General features: G+C 38.6%; 1 protein-coding gene and 1 pseudogene across 2 annotated transcripts in view; one reads left to right on the top strand and one right to left on the bottom strand.

Annotated features, from left to right (window-relative positions):
• Positions 1-14,934, bottom strand: part of LRRIQ1 (leucine rich repeats and IQ motif containing 1) — a gene marked incomplete at both ends in the record, with an annotated part of 187,224 nt that overhangs the window by 97,323 nt on the left and 74,967 nt on the right. Inside the window, 2 exons of the mRNA XM_080935379.1 lie at positions 3,831-4,265; positions 6,598-6,777. Of these exons, the coding sequence (XP_080791505.1) occupies positions 3,831-4,265; positions 6,598-6,777 (615 nt within the window). The remainder of the gene's footprint in view (positions 1-3,830; positions 4,266-6,597; positions 6,778-14,934) is intronic.
• On the top strand, positions 7,054-8,661 carry LOC308435234 (phosphoglycerate kinase 1-like; annotated as a pseudogene). Its single transcript has 2 exons — positions 7,054-7,064; positions 7,600-8,661. The product of its transcript is annotated as a phosphoglycerate kinase 1-like (transcript).

Genomic DNA, 14,934 nt, shown 5'->3' with positions numbered 1-14,934 from the left:
ACTGAATGAGGTAAAGTGCATAACAGGGCAGTCATGTGTGAAGGCCTCCCGAAGCTGTTTCTGAAGCTGTGAAAGGGAAGTCCGGGTTGCCATGGATATATTGGTAGATGATGGAGCCATGGGATATCAGCCAAGGAAGCTTTACATGATGAGATATGTGGGTTGCTGACAGCAAGAGTGGGGTGGTGCAGCCATCTAGTACTTTAACATCAGAGATGGAGCAGAAGAAGCATGACCTGTGAAATTTTGTTCTTGCTTTGGTCCAGAATGTCTTCAGTATGCCCTCTTTGAAATGCCATTTGGAATTGTAATGTGTAACCTGTGCCTTTATTTTGGAAGTATGCAGTTTCCTGTTTAATCTCAAAAGAAGCTACAATTGCTCTCCAAAGGGACTTTGGATTGTTATAAGGTGGAGTCTAAAAGACTACAGAGACTTTGGAGTCGGAATAAATGCATTTTACAGTATAAAATAGCCATGAGCTTACTGGTGTCCGGGAACAGAATTTGATGATCTAAGTGGGATGTTCCCAAAGTCTGAGAGTTTTGAATGTTTGGTCCCTGGTGGTACTGTTTAGGTAGGTTTAGGAAGTATGGTCTCACAGGAAGAAATATGTCACTGGGGGCAAGCTTTAATGTTTGAAGAGCCATGTGATATTCTCAGTCTGCCTTCTTGGCTTCCTGCTTGTGCTTTAAGATGGAGTTCTTAGCTTAACACTTTAAACACTATGTCTGCAAGAGGCTACATTTCCCCACCGAGATGATGATGGTCTCTCATGAATCTGGAACTCTAAGTACCTAATAAGCACTTCCTTCTGGAAGTTGCTTTTCTCACAATGATTTAATCACAGGAACAGAAAAGAAATTAGCACAATTGTTAAACTTGATGAATGCTATTCTTTTCTTATATTCATTTATAAAACAAATGGAATTAAGTAATAGAATTTCTCAAATATGACCATGTATTTTTTTTCCTCAAAATATATTTAAAGGTAATTAGGATGTATAAAAAAATGCTTTCTATTAGTGTGCAACTTCTCCATCATGATTGGAATAATTATAATCACCATCATTACCACTACCGTCACCTTCATCACCACTATCAACATCATCGTCATCATCACCATTATCTTTGTCACCATAGCCAGCATAACTCTCTAACATGTTTTTGCCATGAACATATGATTGAAGTTAGTGGCTAAACCTTCTGGTCAAAGATAAATTGCACCTCTGTAGTGGTTTGCATGAAAAGGAGCCCATTAAGCTAATGCATTTGAACATTAGGTCTTTATTTAAGGAACCAGCTGTAGGAAGCATTAAGAGGTGTATCCTTGATGTACCGTGAGGACTGGGGTTTGAGATTCCAAATCCCACACTAGACCAAGTCATTCTCTCTACCTTCAACTCCCTGACCAGACATAAACTCTTAGCTACTGCTCCATTGCCATGTCGGCCTGGCTGACACCATACTCCCAAACAGGTCAAGCAGGGACTCACCCCTGAAACTGTATGCAAGCTGCCCATTATCAAATACCTTCTTTCTTAAGTCACCTTGGTCACGATGACTCTTCACAGCAATAGAAAAGTGAGTAAGACAACATAGTTTTAATACACAGGAAAAATCTTTACATGCCTGAAAGTCATTTCCAACATGTAGAATAAACCACAATTTATGAAAAAGTGCTAAAGGCTTAAATCACATTTATGCAACTACTTTATCATTCATTCATTGTTTGAATGAAATTAAATGAAAATATCTCAAAATAATATGATATAATATAATATAATAGATAAAATGAAGAAAATAAACCTTTATGGGTGTGTATTACTATATCTGAGAATTTGGAATAGGAAGTGAGGGAGTAAAAGGCCTGCCTGGGATATAGAAGGGAATCTCTGCCATAATACAAAGGAAATGGAATTGGCCCAGATATTCATTGGCATGGGAATAGAGAGTAAAATGTGCTTATGCCCAACAGAATTTTATTTGAACATATAGAAAACAGAGGAATCAAGAATTATTATATTAAGATAACTAAACCTCTAAACTATACATGGCATATTTTATCTTGTATTAAGATCTCAGTTTTAGTGCTTATACACATGTATGTGTGTGGGAATGAATAAGGCCATGAATCTAAGAAGAGAAATGCAATATGTTGATGTTTGGAGGAAAAGATAATAGAATATTTTGACTTGAAAGTAGACAGGACCCATATCAAAATTTTTAACCCAGAATTGTTCCTGTCTATAGAAATGCAAGGACAAAAATATGGAGCAGAGACTGAAGAAAATCCATCCAAAGATCACCACACCTAGGGATCCATCCCACCTACAGACACCAAACCTAGACACTATTGCTGATGCCAAGAAGTGCTTGCTGACAGGAGCCTGGTATCTTTTGGGTCTTTGGTGTATCTCTAATTTCCTGTCCTTATTAATACATGTTAAAATTATTTGGCTGTCCCTGATCATTTGTTAAGATCTAAGTATAGATCATTTTAAAGTCTTCATAAACAACATGTGGAGTGTTTGGGGTGAGGATGAATAAATAAATAAAATAATTAAATGTTTCAGAAAATAAAGACAGCATTTGTGAAAATGTTTACATTGGACCAGAGCCTCTACTCCCAATAGCTACTTTTAAACAACAACTACAACAAAGCAACAAGAAGATACAAAGTTGGAGAGGGGCTAGAAAGAGGGTCAGCATCTAGGAGGAGCAGGATGAGATTCTCAAAAATTATCAAAGTATTTTTAAATATTTATATAATAGGAAATAACTTATGTACATCTAAATTTATCAAAAACATAGTTTCCAGAAAAAAAAATTACTGTTTCCGGGGACATCTACTGGAATAAAGATGGCAAAACCAAACAGCACCCATGACATTGGCTATGCTCTGATAAACTCCAGTCTTTACAGAAGCTGAATCTTGATTATCTGACACTCAGGCTAAAAATACAAAAAGCAGGAAATCAACAGGCCAAAGCCATCCTTACTGGTTCAAGGGTTATGGGACACTAGGAGATTTCTTAGGTAATGTGCTACTTACCAGGAATCTGGTGTGATTAATCACCTTCCAGAGCTGTTATTATAAAGAAAGCTGAGGCTTAAACATGCAAAATCTCACATACATGCTGATTACATGTTTACTAGGTCAGTGAAACTTATAAAGACAAAGTTCAGAAAATGAAATGATTATTTGGAATAAATTATTTTAGAATATATTCTACATTTTAATAAAATAATTTTATGTATTTAGAAGTTTAGAAGTGGAAAAACAAGTTCATACATTCAAAATTAAATCATCCTAGGGAACTAATTAAACTGAGTTAATTTAACTAAATTAATTTCTACTATAAATTTTTGGGGCATATTATAAAATGTAGTTAAGGGAATCAATATAAAATAACATAGATTTATATTACCTAGTTACTAGTTCTTACCAATGACTATGATCAGTTATCAAAAATAGTAACCATGGTTCTGTTTCTTGTGACCTGTCAATGGAAAAACAGCACTTGCTGAGAAAACCTGGAAGGGGTAATTGTAAGCAACCATACAAAGAGCCAGGTGTAGCCGTACGGCACCTGTAAATTCTAGTGCTGTAGTAGAACAAGACAGGAGGACATAATCTGCATTTGCTGGGTGCCACCAGAGCTACAAGCTCAGTAAAAGGCATTGCCCCTAGAGAACAAGACAGTAATAGGGCATGACACCTAGTGTCCTTTCCTAGCCTCTGTTGGCAAGAGCACACACATACACATGTGTGCACATAGTGCACATATTTAAACTGGAGATATAGCCTCTATTAAGAAAAGGGTCTTACACTGATGCTCTTTGTTCAGTGTTGGGATGATTACTCATTGGAGACTCTGCCATCTTCATTTTTATGAAGGAGGCTCTGCTGCTGGAGGGACTACTGGTACTGCTGAGTTCACTCGTCTGTGCCATAAGCTTTTCCTGATTATTTCCTTTCAGTTCTTCACAGTTGGATGTGGAAGGTCTGGAGGCAGCGTCCAACAGGACTGCAGAAACCGCTGGGGAATCTGCCTTACAATTGTTACTCTGAGGTTGAACGGTCCTATTTTGAAGAGTGTTGTGAGTATTTGGAAAGGCTGGGTAGTCCTTTTCTGTTTCTGCCGCAGATTTCTTGATAATTACATCCCCTTGTTCATGTGCACGTCTGCATTCCTTACTGAGGCTCATTAAGTCTTTATAGTATTCTGAGAGTTTGGCCACAGCATGTGGACTGAGAATGTCCCTGGACAAATAAAACATAAGAGCCTTGAATAAGAACAAGTATACACACAAACACAAAAACCTGAGTAGGTTTTAAAAATAAAATTTAATATGTGGCCAAAGAGGAAGTTCAAATTTGGAATGCTTTTCATTATAATTTGTTTCCAATCATTTATACAACATTTTGTATTATTTTGGGCAAACTTCAAAACAATTGTATATTATGATTTGTGTTAAGACAAAATGCTTGTAATTTTTAGGTACATTTTAATTTAGTGTACTTTTGGTTGAAAAATAATAAACTAAATAAAAGCTTTTGCTATCATAAACATGAGAAATAATGACTGTGTAAGTGTGGAGAAGTTACTCATAAAGTTACTAGAAAATTTGATAAATTGACTCTTGTTATATAGAATGTTTGTCCTGGATGGTCAAAGACATATTTTGGAAAAGCTTTCATTTCTTTCTTTAGATGACTGTTATCCATGGCAAAGATGACAAACGCAAATAACTAAGGTTTTCTTGAACAATGGTTGGGTTCTATACTTTGAATTTAATTCCTATGGAATTTATCAATATGCCAAATACTCATTTGAAAGCCTTAACATAAGTACAGACTTTGGCCTCATTTTTAGTCACACTTTTAATCTCCATTATCCATGTTTACTTGTGAGGATGCAGGTCAGTTTACTTGTTTACTGTGTACAAGGCACTCTAGTCTATCCCTGTCCTGGAATCAAATTTACCATTTGATGGCTATTTTATGGAGACATTTAATATATAAAAATTTGCTTTAATATTCCCTGCTACATTAAATTATTTACAGATGTGAAAATTTTAATATGAATTACCCACATATTCACAAAAAATTCTAATGGAAAATTAGCTAATGTTAGAGAAATATGATAATATAAATAGTAACAACTAAATTATGATGTAGGCTCCTAGGCACTCTCATAGAAAACTGACCATACCAGGTGTCTATCTCTTAGAAATGACCAATCCCAAAAAAAACATAAACACAGTGACAATACACAGACTGATTAAGTTGCATTGTATTCTTACATCTATATGTGTGTGCACATGCTCATATGCATGTACATGTGTGCATACATGCCTACCTTTTATTGCTACTCAGACATATGCATACACACACATACAAAACACACACACACACACACACACACACACACACACACACACACACACACCATTGTGACAACTATTGAAAAAAAAGGAAGTCCCTTCATTTTAAAAAGGTCTTTCTGATTTTTCTCTCTTGGCTGACAATTATATTAGTTATAATTGTTCAGCAAATATCCTGAGAACAAGAAGGACTCTGGCTCTACATTTCCCATTCAAGGAATTACATGGGAAGGCTTGAAGTAAGGAAAAGAAATGATAAATGATATAATTATATTATAATCTGAAAAATTAGAATAAAAGAAAGAAAAATATTTTAATAATTATACAAAATATTTGGAAGTGCATACTATTTTTCTCTTTATACTGGAACTATATGTGAAACACCAGAGATTATTCAGAAATACTAATTGTCATATATTTTTTGGGCCAGTTGTAAGTTTTAAATTCTGATATGAAAAGATCATTATAATTCATCCATTGTAATACACTAAGAAATCAAGGTCCTTCAAAAATAAAGTGGGGGCTGTTGCCTATCTGTAGAATCCATTCCTGTAACTGGGCTGCCTGTATGGTCTCACTGGGAGAGGATGCACCCAGCCTTGCAGAGACATGATGTACCAGGGTAGAAGATACACACAGAGAGGTATCCACCCACACAGAAGAGAAGAAGAGGGTGCAAGGGGAGGAACTCATGAGGGACAGACAGGTTTAGGGACAATGATCAAAATGTAGACTGAAAAAAATGAATTAATATTTGAAATAAAAATAATTCAAGGTCAGGAAAATAAAGTTATCAGTTTTCAATTTGGATTAGATTAACTCCCAGCTTTTGTCCTTGGTGCATTAGAAATACTTTTTGCACTGTAATGACATTGTGGAATAATATGTAAATATAACATGTAAGAATGTACCCTGGTATGTACTTGATGTGCATTCACTTTATTCCCCTGTAACAATAAATTCTTATGGGATAATCAATGTTTTGAAAAATTATTGTTGAAAAAATATGACTATTAGATAATCATGTTCAAAATATACATTGACATATCTTAAGAATATACTTGATGTTCAGAATAAGACTACAGGTAAACCAATCCCCAGACACAATGCTTCAAATCAAACTAGTGCCACTGTGATAATTATATATTTAATTATGTATTTATGTTACATTATCTATCTTAAAAATAAGAGAACTATCAGAACCTTACCCCTTCTGTGTGATATATTTTTCAGATAATAAGTTAAATTCTTGAAGTTGGTACTGACAAAGTGCCAAGAAACATCTTAGGTCTTGATGATAGTATTCTTCAACATGAACATTTGAGGAAGAATTCAGCACGTCACCGTTGAGGACCCTCAGAGCAGGTAATATTTTAATTATAGAATGTCTATTAGAAACAGGGAAGAAGTTAATAATCTTTATAAGGACTTATGCTTTAAAATAACTATAAATTTCACATAACAAGCATAAAACATTTATCTCATAAAATGTGGTTGATTTTGCAGAGAAAACGCTAGTTAAAATACTCAAAACCGTACAATATCCTGTCATGTACAACTTTATCCTACATTGAATAATAACCTCAAATTGCAAATGAGAGAACCAATGTTGAAATTTCAGGCTAAAATTTGTAATATAAAAATGCTGCTCTTGGTCTATAGAGATGGCTCAGTGGTTAAGCATACCAACTGCTCTTCCAGAGGTCCTGAGTTCCATTCCCAGCACCTATAAAGGGGCTCAAAACCATCGGTAATAAGATCAGATGATGTCTTCTGGTGTGGCTGAAGACAGCTATAAAACTCATATATGCAAAATAAATTAATCTTTAAAAATGCCGGTTTTAGAATATTCTGAGAAAGTTTATTTTATAATGATAATATTTTTGAAAATTGTCCTTTACAATAAATGCAAACTTTTATTTAATCTTAATAAAATATAGTGTGAGCAGTGCTAAAACAGGATGGAAAAAGGTTCTGTTTTGTAGGATTGAAGACATCTAAAATTTTATTTTCTTTTGAATTGCTAAATATTAAAATAACATCAGTGTTGAGGTTTGGTTTAAAACAAATCAATTTATAATGCAAATCTCAATAACAGTAGAGATAGGAAGCACTGAGGACCTCTTCCTCAGCTCCGGCCATCTAGACTTCTCTCTGTTGCCAAAATGTCGCTCTCTAACAAGCTGACTTTGAACAAGCTGGACGTGAAGGGGAAGAGGTGTTCCCATGCCTGACAAGTACTCCTTAGAGCCAGTTGCTGCAGAACTCAAATCTCTGCTGGGCAAGGATGTTCTGTTCTTGAAGGACTGTGTGGGCCCAGAAGTAGAGAATGCCTGTGCCAATCCAGCGGCTGGGACTGTCATCCTCCTGGAGAACCTCCGCTTTCATGTGAAGGAAGAAGGGAAGGGAAAAGATGCTTCTGGGAACAAGATTAAGGCTGAACTAGCTAAAATTTATGCTTTCCGAGCCTCACTGTCCAAACTAGGAGATGTCTATATCTATATCAATGATGCTTTTGGGACTGCACACCGAGCCCACAGCTCCATGGTGGGTGTGAATCTGCCACAGAAGGCTGGTGGATTTTCGATGAAGAAGGAGCTGAACTACTTTGCCAAGGCTTTGGAGAGCCCAGAGCGACCCTTTCTGGTTATCTTGGGAGGAGCTAAAGTTGCAGACAAGATACAGCTGATCAATAATATGCTGGACAAAGTCAATGAGATGATCATTGGTGGTGGAATGGCTTTTACCTTCCTTAAGGTGCTCAACAACATGGAGATTGTCACATCTCTGTATGATGAAGAAGGAGCCAAGATTGTCAAAGATCTCATGTCCAAAGCTGAGAAAAATGGTGTGAAGATTACCTTGCCTGTTGACTTTGTCACTGCTGACAAATTTGATGAGAATGCCAAGACTGGCCAAGTAACTGTTGCCTCTGGTATACCTGCTGGCTGGATGGGCTTGGACTGTGGTACTGAGAGCAGCAAGAAATATGCTGAGGCTGTGGCTCGAGCTAAGCAGATTGTTTGGAATGGTCCTGTTGGGGTGTTTGAATGGGAAGCTTTTCCAGGGGAACCAAGTCACTCATGGATGAGGTGGTGAAAGCCAATTCTAGGGGTTGCATCACTATCGTAGGTGGTGGAGACACTGCCACTTGCTGTGCCAAATGGAATACAGAGGATAAAGTCAACCATGTGAGCACTGGGGAGAGTGCCAGTCTAGAGCTCCTGGAAGGTAAAATCCTTCCTGGAGTGGATGCTCTCAGCAATGTTTAGTATTTTCCTGCCTTTGGTTCCTGTGCACAGCCCCTAAGCCAACCTAGTGTTCTCTGCATCTCCATTTGGTATTAGTGCAAGATGCAGTACCAGGAACCCTTAAACAACAGCACAGCATCTCAGCTCATCTTTGCATTGGGAGTTGTCTACGTTCTTCAATATCCCATTTAATTCCTTAGTGACTAAAAACCATTGTGCATTGTAGAGGGCATCTGTTTAGATTCTGCCTGTGAAAAGAAGTGAGCTGTAACTTCTGTTCCCACCCGGAGACGACTTCAGGACGCATAGTGGAGCCTGGCCCACCTGCCAGCCGGAAAGGCGGCTCTTACAGGCTGAGCAACTCTGACCGGGAACAGATCTTAGGAACTTCTGTTCCCACCCGGAGACGACTTCAGGACACAGAGCGGAGCCTGGTCCAACTGCCAGCCGGAAAGGCGGCTCGTACAGGCTGAGCAACTGTGACCAGGAACAGATCTTAGGAACTTCTGTTCCCACCCAGAGAAGACTTCAGGACACAGAGCGGAGCCTGGCCCAACTGCCACCCGGAAAGGCGGCTCGTACAAGCTGAGCAACTGTGACCGGGAACAGATCTTAGGAACTTCTGTTCCCACCCGGAGAAGACTTCAGGACCAAGAGCGGAGCCTGGCCCAACTGCCAGCCGGAAAGGTGGCTCTTACAGGCTGAGCAACTGTAACCGGGAACAGATCTTAGGAACTTCTGTTCCCACCCGGAGACGAGATCAGGAAACAGAGCGGAGCCTGGCCCAACTGCCAGCTGGAAAGGTGGCTCGTACAGGCTGAGCAACTGGTGAGTGGGAGATCTAGGCTGCTGGGGAGCAGAGGGATCTCTGCGGAGTGCACACGGAAAGGGCACTCCCTGCCCTGACCTGCCCTGTCCTCCCCGATCCAATGACCGGGAATAGATCTTAGGAACTTCTGTTCCCACCCGGAGACGACTTCAGGACACAGAGCGGAGCCTGGCCCAACTGCCAGCCGGAAAGGCGGCTCGTACAGGCTGAGCAACTGTGACCTGGAACAGATCTTAGGAACGTCTGTTTCCACCCGGAGGCGACTTCAGGACTCAGAGCAGAGCCTGGCCCAGCTGCCACCCAAAACCTGGGCTGCCGGGGAGTAGAGAGATCTCTGCGGAGTGCACACGGAAAGTGTACCAGGGACACAGACCAGATACAAGGGAAAGGCAAGAACATATCACTGACAACAAAATGGCAAGAGGAAAGAGAAAGGGTATATCCCAAAAAAAAACAAGACAATCTAGCAACACCAGAACCCAGCTCTCCCATAGTAGCAAACATCGGAATCCAAACACTCCAGAAAAAGAAGACACAGACCTGAAATCATGCCTCAAGATGCTGATAGAGTTACTTAAACAAGAAAGGGAGGAAAAGCAAAAAGATTCAGAATCTTTTAAAGAAGAAACAAGAAAAACACTCAAAGAACTCAAAGAACGAGACGAAACAGAACAAAAGAAATAAAGGAATGGAAGAGGGAAATTAAAACAGAAATTGACACAATAAAGAAAACGCTAAAAGAGATAACCCTAGAGTCAGAACACCAAAAAAAGAAATCAGGAGTCACAAGAGCAAGCATTTCCAACAGATTACAAGAGATCGAGGAGAGAATCTCGGGGGCAGAAGACAACATTGCAAACATAGACAAAACAGCCAGAGAAGATGCAAAAAACAAAAAGTTCCTAACTCAAAATGTCCAGGAAATACAAGACACAATGAGAAGACCGAACCTAAGGATAATAGGAATAGAAGACGGAGAAGAGTATCAACTAAGAGGCACAGTAAATATCTTCAACAAAATCATAGAAGAAAACTTCCCTACCCTCAAGAATGAGATGACCACAAGCATAAAAGAAGCCTTCAGAACTCCAAATAGGTTGGACCAGAAAAGAAATACCTCCCGACACATAATAGTCAAAACATCAAGTGCCCAAAGTAAAGAAAGAATACTAAAAGCAGTAAGGGAAAAAGGTCAGGTAACATATAAAGGCAGACCAATCAGACTCACACCCGATTTCTCAACAGAGACTATGAAAGCTAGAAGAGCCTGGACAGACATCATGCACTCCTTAAGAGAGCACAAGTGCCAGCCCAAGCTGCTATACCCAGCAAAACTATCAATCACCATCGATGGAGAGACAAAGATATTTCAAGACAAATCAATATTCACACAATATCTGACCATAAACCCAGCACTACATCGAATTATAGGTGGAAAACCCAATACAAGGAGGGAAAATACAGCCTAGTAAAAACAAGAAAATGCCTAAACAAGAAAACTAAAAGAAGAAAAAAACACAGACACAACTCAACCCAAAAAAGCAAAAATGTCAGGAAACAGAAACAATTATTCCTTGATATCTATTAACATAAATGGTCTCAACTCCTCAATAAAGAGACATAGACTATCAGACTGGATACATAAACAAAATCCAGCCTTTTGCTGCATACAGGAAACTCATCTCAGAGACAGAGACAGACACTATCTCAGAGTAAAAGGGTTGGAAAAAAACTTCCAAGAAAACAGCTCCAAGGAGCAAGGTGGAGTGGCTATTCTAATATCGAATAAAGTAAATTTCCAACCAAAAGTTATCAAAAAAGATAAGGAAGGACACTTTTTACTCATTACCGGGGAAATCTGTCAGGAGGAACTCTCAATCCTTAACATATATGCTCCAAATAAAATATCACCCACATTCATAAAAGAAACTCTACTAAAGCTCAAAAAATACATTTCACCCCACACAATAATAGTGGGAGACTTTAATACCCCACTCTCACCAATGGACAGATCCGGGAAACAGAAACTGAACAAGGACACTGCAAAACTAGCAGAGACTTTGAACCAACTAGAATTAATAGATATATACAGAACATACTATCCTAAAGTAAAAGAATACACCTTCTTCTCACCACCCCATGGCACCTTCTCGAAAATTGATCACATAATTGGACACAGAACGAGCCTTCATCGATATAAGAAGATTGAAATACTCCCATGCATCCTCTCAGATCACCATGGTCTACAGCTGGTCTTTAACAACAACAAAGACAACAAAAAGCCCACATACACATGGAAACTAAACAATGCTCTGTTAAAGGATAGCAGGGTCAAAGAAGAAATGAAGAAAGAAATTAAGGACTTTCTAGAATTCAACGAAAACGATAACACAACATACCCAAACCTATGGGATGCAATGAAAGCAGTATTGAGAAGAAAACTCATAGCCCTAAGTGCTTCCAAAAAGAAACTGGAGAGAGCTCACATCAGCAATCTGACAGCACAGCTAAAAGCCCTAGAACAAAAGGAAGCAGTTATGCAGAAAAAGAGTAGACGGCAAGAAATAATTAAAATTAGGGCAGAAATAGACCAAATAGAAACAAAAAGAACCATTGAAAAAATCAACAAAACAAAGAGTTGGTTCTTTGAGAAAATCAACAAGATTGATAAACCCCTAGCCAGACTAACTAAAGGGCAAAGAGAGAATATCTAAATTAACAAAATCAGAAAGGAAAGTGGTGACATAACAACTGAAACTAAGGAAATTCAAGAAATCATCAGATCCTACTACAAAAACTTATACTCTACAAAATTTGAAAATCTGGAGGAAATGGACGAATTCCTAGACAGATACAAGTTCCCAAAGTTTAACCAGGACCAAGTAAACCATCAAAATAACCCTATAACACCTAAAGAAATAGAAGAAGTCATCAAAAGCCTCCCAACCAAAAAAAGCCCAGGTCCAGACGGGTTCAGTGCAGAATTTTATCAGACATTTATTGGGGATATAACACCAATACTCGCCAAACTATTCCAACAGATAGAATCAGATGGAATATTACCCAACTCATTTTTTGAGGCTACAATAACCCTCGACCCTAAACCACACAAAGACCCTACAAGGAAAGAGAACTTCAGACCAATCTCACTTATGAAGATTGATGCAAAAATACTCAACAAAATCCTTGCTAACCGAATCCAAGAACACATCAAAACCATCATTCATCATGACCAAGTAGGCTTCATCCCTGGGATGCAGGGATGGTTTAACATAAGGAAATCCATCAACGTAATCCACCATATAAACAAACTCAAAGACCAAAATCACATGGATATCTCACTAGACGTTGAGAAAGCATTCGACAAAATCCAACACCCCTTCATGTTAAAAGTCCTGGAAAGAACAGGAATCCAAGGCCCATATTTAAACATAATAAAAGCAATATACAGCAAACCAACAGCCAACATCAAACTTAATGGCGAGAAACTTGAAGCAATCCCACTTAAATCAGGGACTCGACAAGGCTGCCCACTCTCCCCCTACCTATTCAACATAGTACTGGAAGTCCTGGCTGGAGCAATTAGAGAGCAAAAGGAGATCAAGGGGATACAAATTGGAAAGGAAGAGATAAAAACATCACCCTTTGCCGATGACATGATAGTGTACTCGAGTGACCCCAAAATTCCACCAGAGAACTCCTACAGCTGATAAACAAGTTCAGCAAAGTGTCCGGATACAAAATTAACTCAAACAAATAAGTAGCCTTCCTATACTCAAAGAACAAACATGTGGAGAAAGAAATTAGGGAAAATGTACCCTTCACAATTGTTACAAAAACTATGAAATACCTTGGTGTGACTCTAACTAAGCAAGTGAAGGACCTGTATGACAAGAACTTCAAACCTCTAAAGAAAGAAATTGAGGAGGATCTCAGAAAATGGAAAGATCTCCCATGCTCATGGATTGGAAAGATCAACATCTTAAAAATGGTCATCCTACCAAAAGCAATCTACAGATTCAATTCAATCCCCATCAAAATTCCAATCCAGTTCTTCATGGAATTGGAAAGATCAATGTGGAATTTCATATGGAATAACAAAAGACCTAGAATAGCGAAATCCATCCTCAACAACAAAAAAACATCTGCGGGAATCACTATCCCTGACCTCAAGCTATATTACAAGGCAATTGTGCTGAAAATTGCATGGTACTGGTACAGAAATAGGCATGTGGATCAATGGAATAGAATAGAAGATCCAGAAATGAGCCTGCACATATATGGCCACTTGATTTTTGACAAAGGAGCTGTAAACATTCAATGGAAAAAGGACAGCCTATTCAACAAATTGTGTTGGTCCAATTGTCCATCAGCATGCAGTAGAATGAAAATAGACCCTTTTTTATCTCCTTGTACCAAGCTCAAGTGTAAGTGGATTAAAGATCTCCACAAAAACCAGATACACTGAAACTATTAGATGGGAAAGTAGGGAAAACCTTAGAACACATAGGCACAGGAGAAAATTTCCTGAACAAAACAACAATGGCTCAAGCACTAAGGTCAAAGATTAACAAATGGAACTTAATGAGATTGCAAAGTTTCTGTAAGGCTAAGGACATCGTCAAGAAAACAAAACGGCAACCAACAGAATGGGAAAAGATCTTTACCAACACCACATCAGATAGAGGCCTAATATCCAAGGTGTACAAGGAACTCAAAAAGCTAGACACCAGAGAATCAAATAACCCCATTAAAAAATGGGGTACAGAGCTAAACAAATCATTTTCAGTTGAGAAACACCGAATGGCCGAGAAACATCTGAGAAAGTGCTCGACATCCTTAGCCATCAGGGAAATGCAAATCAAAACAACCCTATGATTCCACCTCACACCAGTCAGATTAGCTAAGATCCAAAACTCAGATGACAGCAGATGCTGGCGAGGCTGCGGAGAAAGAGAAACACTTCTCCACTGTTGGTGGGGTTGCAAGCTAATACAACCACTCTGGAAATCTGTCTGGCGATACCTCAGAAAATTGGATATAGTACTACCTGAAGACCCAGCTATTCCACTTCTGGGCATATACCCCAGAGACACTTTAATACACAACAAAGATATATGCACCACAATGTTCATAGCGGCTCTATTTATAATAGCCAGAAGCTGGAAGGAACCCAGATGTCCTTCAGAAGATGAATGGATACAAAAATTGTGGTACATATACACAATGGAATACTACTCAGCCACCAGAAACAATGACTTAACCAAATTCTTAAGAAAATGGTTGCATCTAGAGAATATCATCCTGAGTGAGATAACCCAGTCACAAAAGAACAGACATAATATGCAGTCACTGATAGTGGAATGCTAACCCCAGAGGCTTGCACTCCCCCAGAAACAACTCACAGACTGTATGAAGTCCAATAAATAAAGAAAACAAAAAATATACATATATTCACAAAACAA

The sequence above is a fragment of the Micromys minutus genome, assembly GCF_963924665.1.
Source record: "Micromys minutus genome assembly, chromosome: 22".
NCBI classification, from domain to species: Eukaryota; Metazoa; Chordata; class Mammalia; order Rodentia; family Muridae; genus Micromys; species Micromys minutus.
The sequence above is the reverse complement of the archived record's forward strand: the minus strand, read 5'-3'. Positions and strand labels throughout refer to the sequence as shown.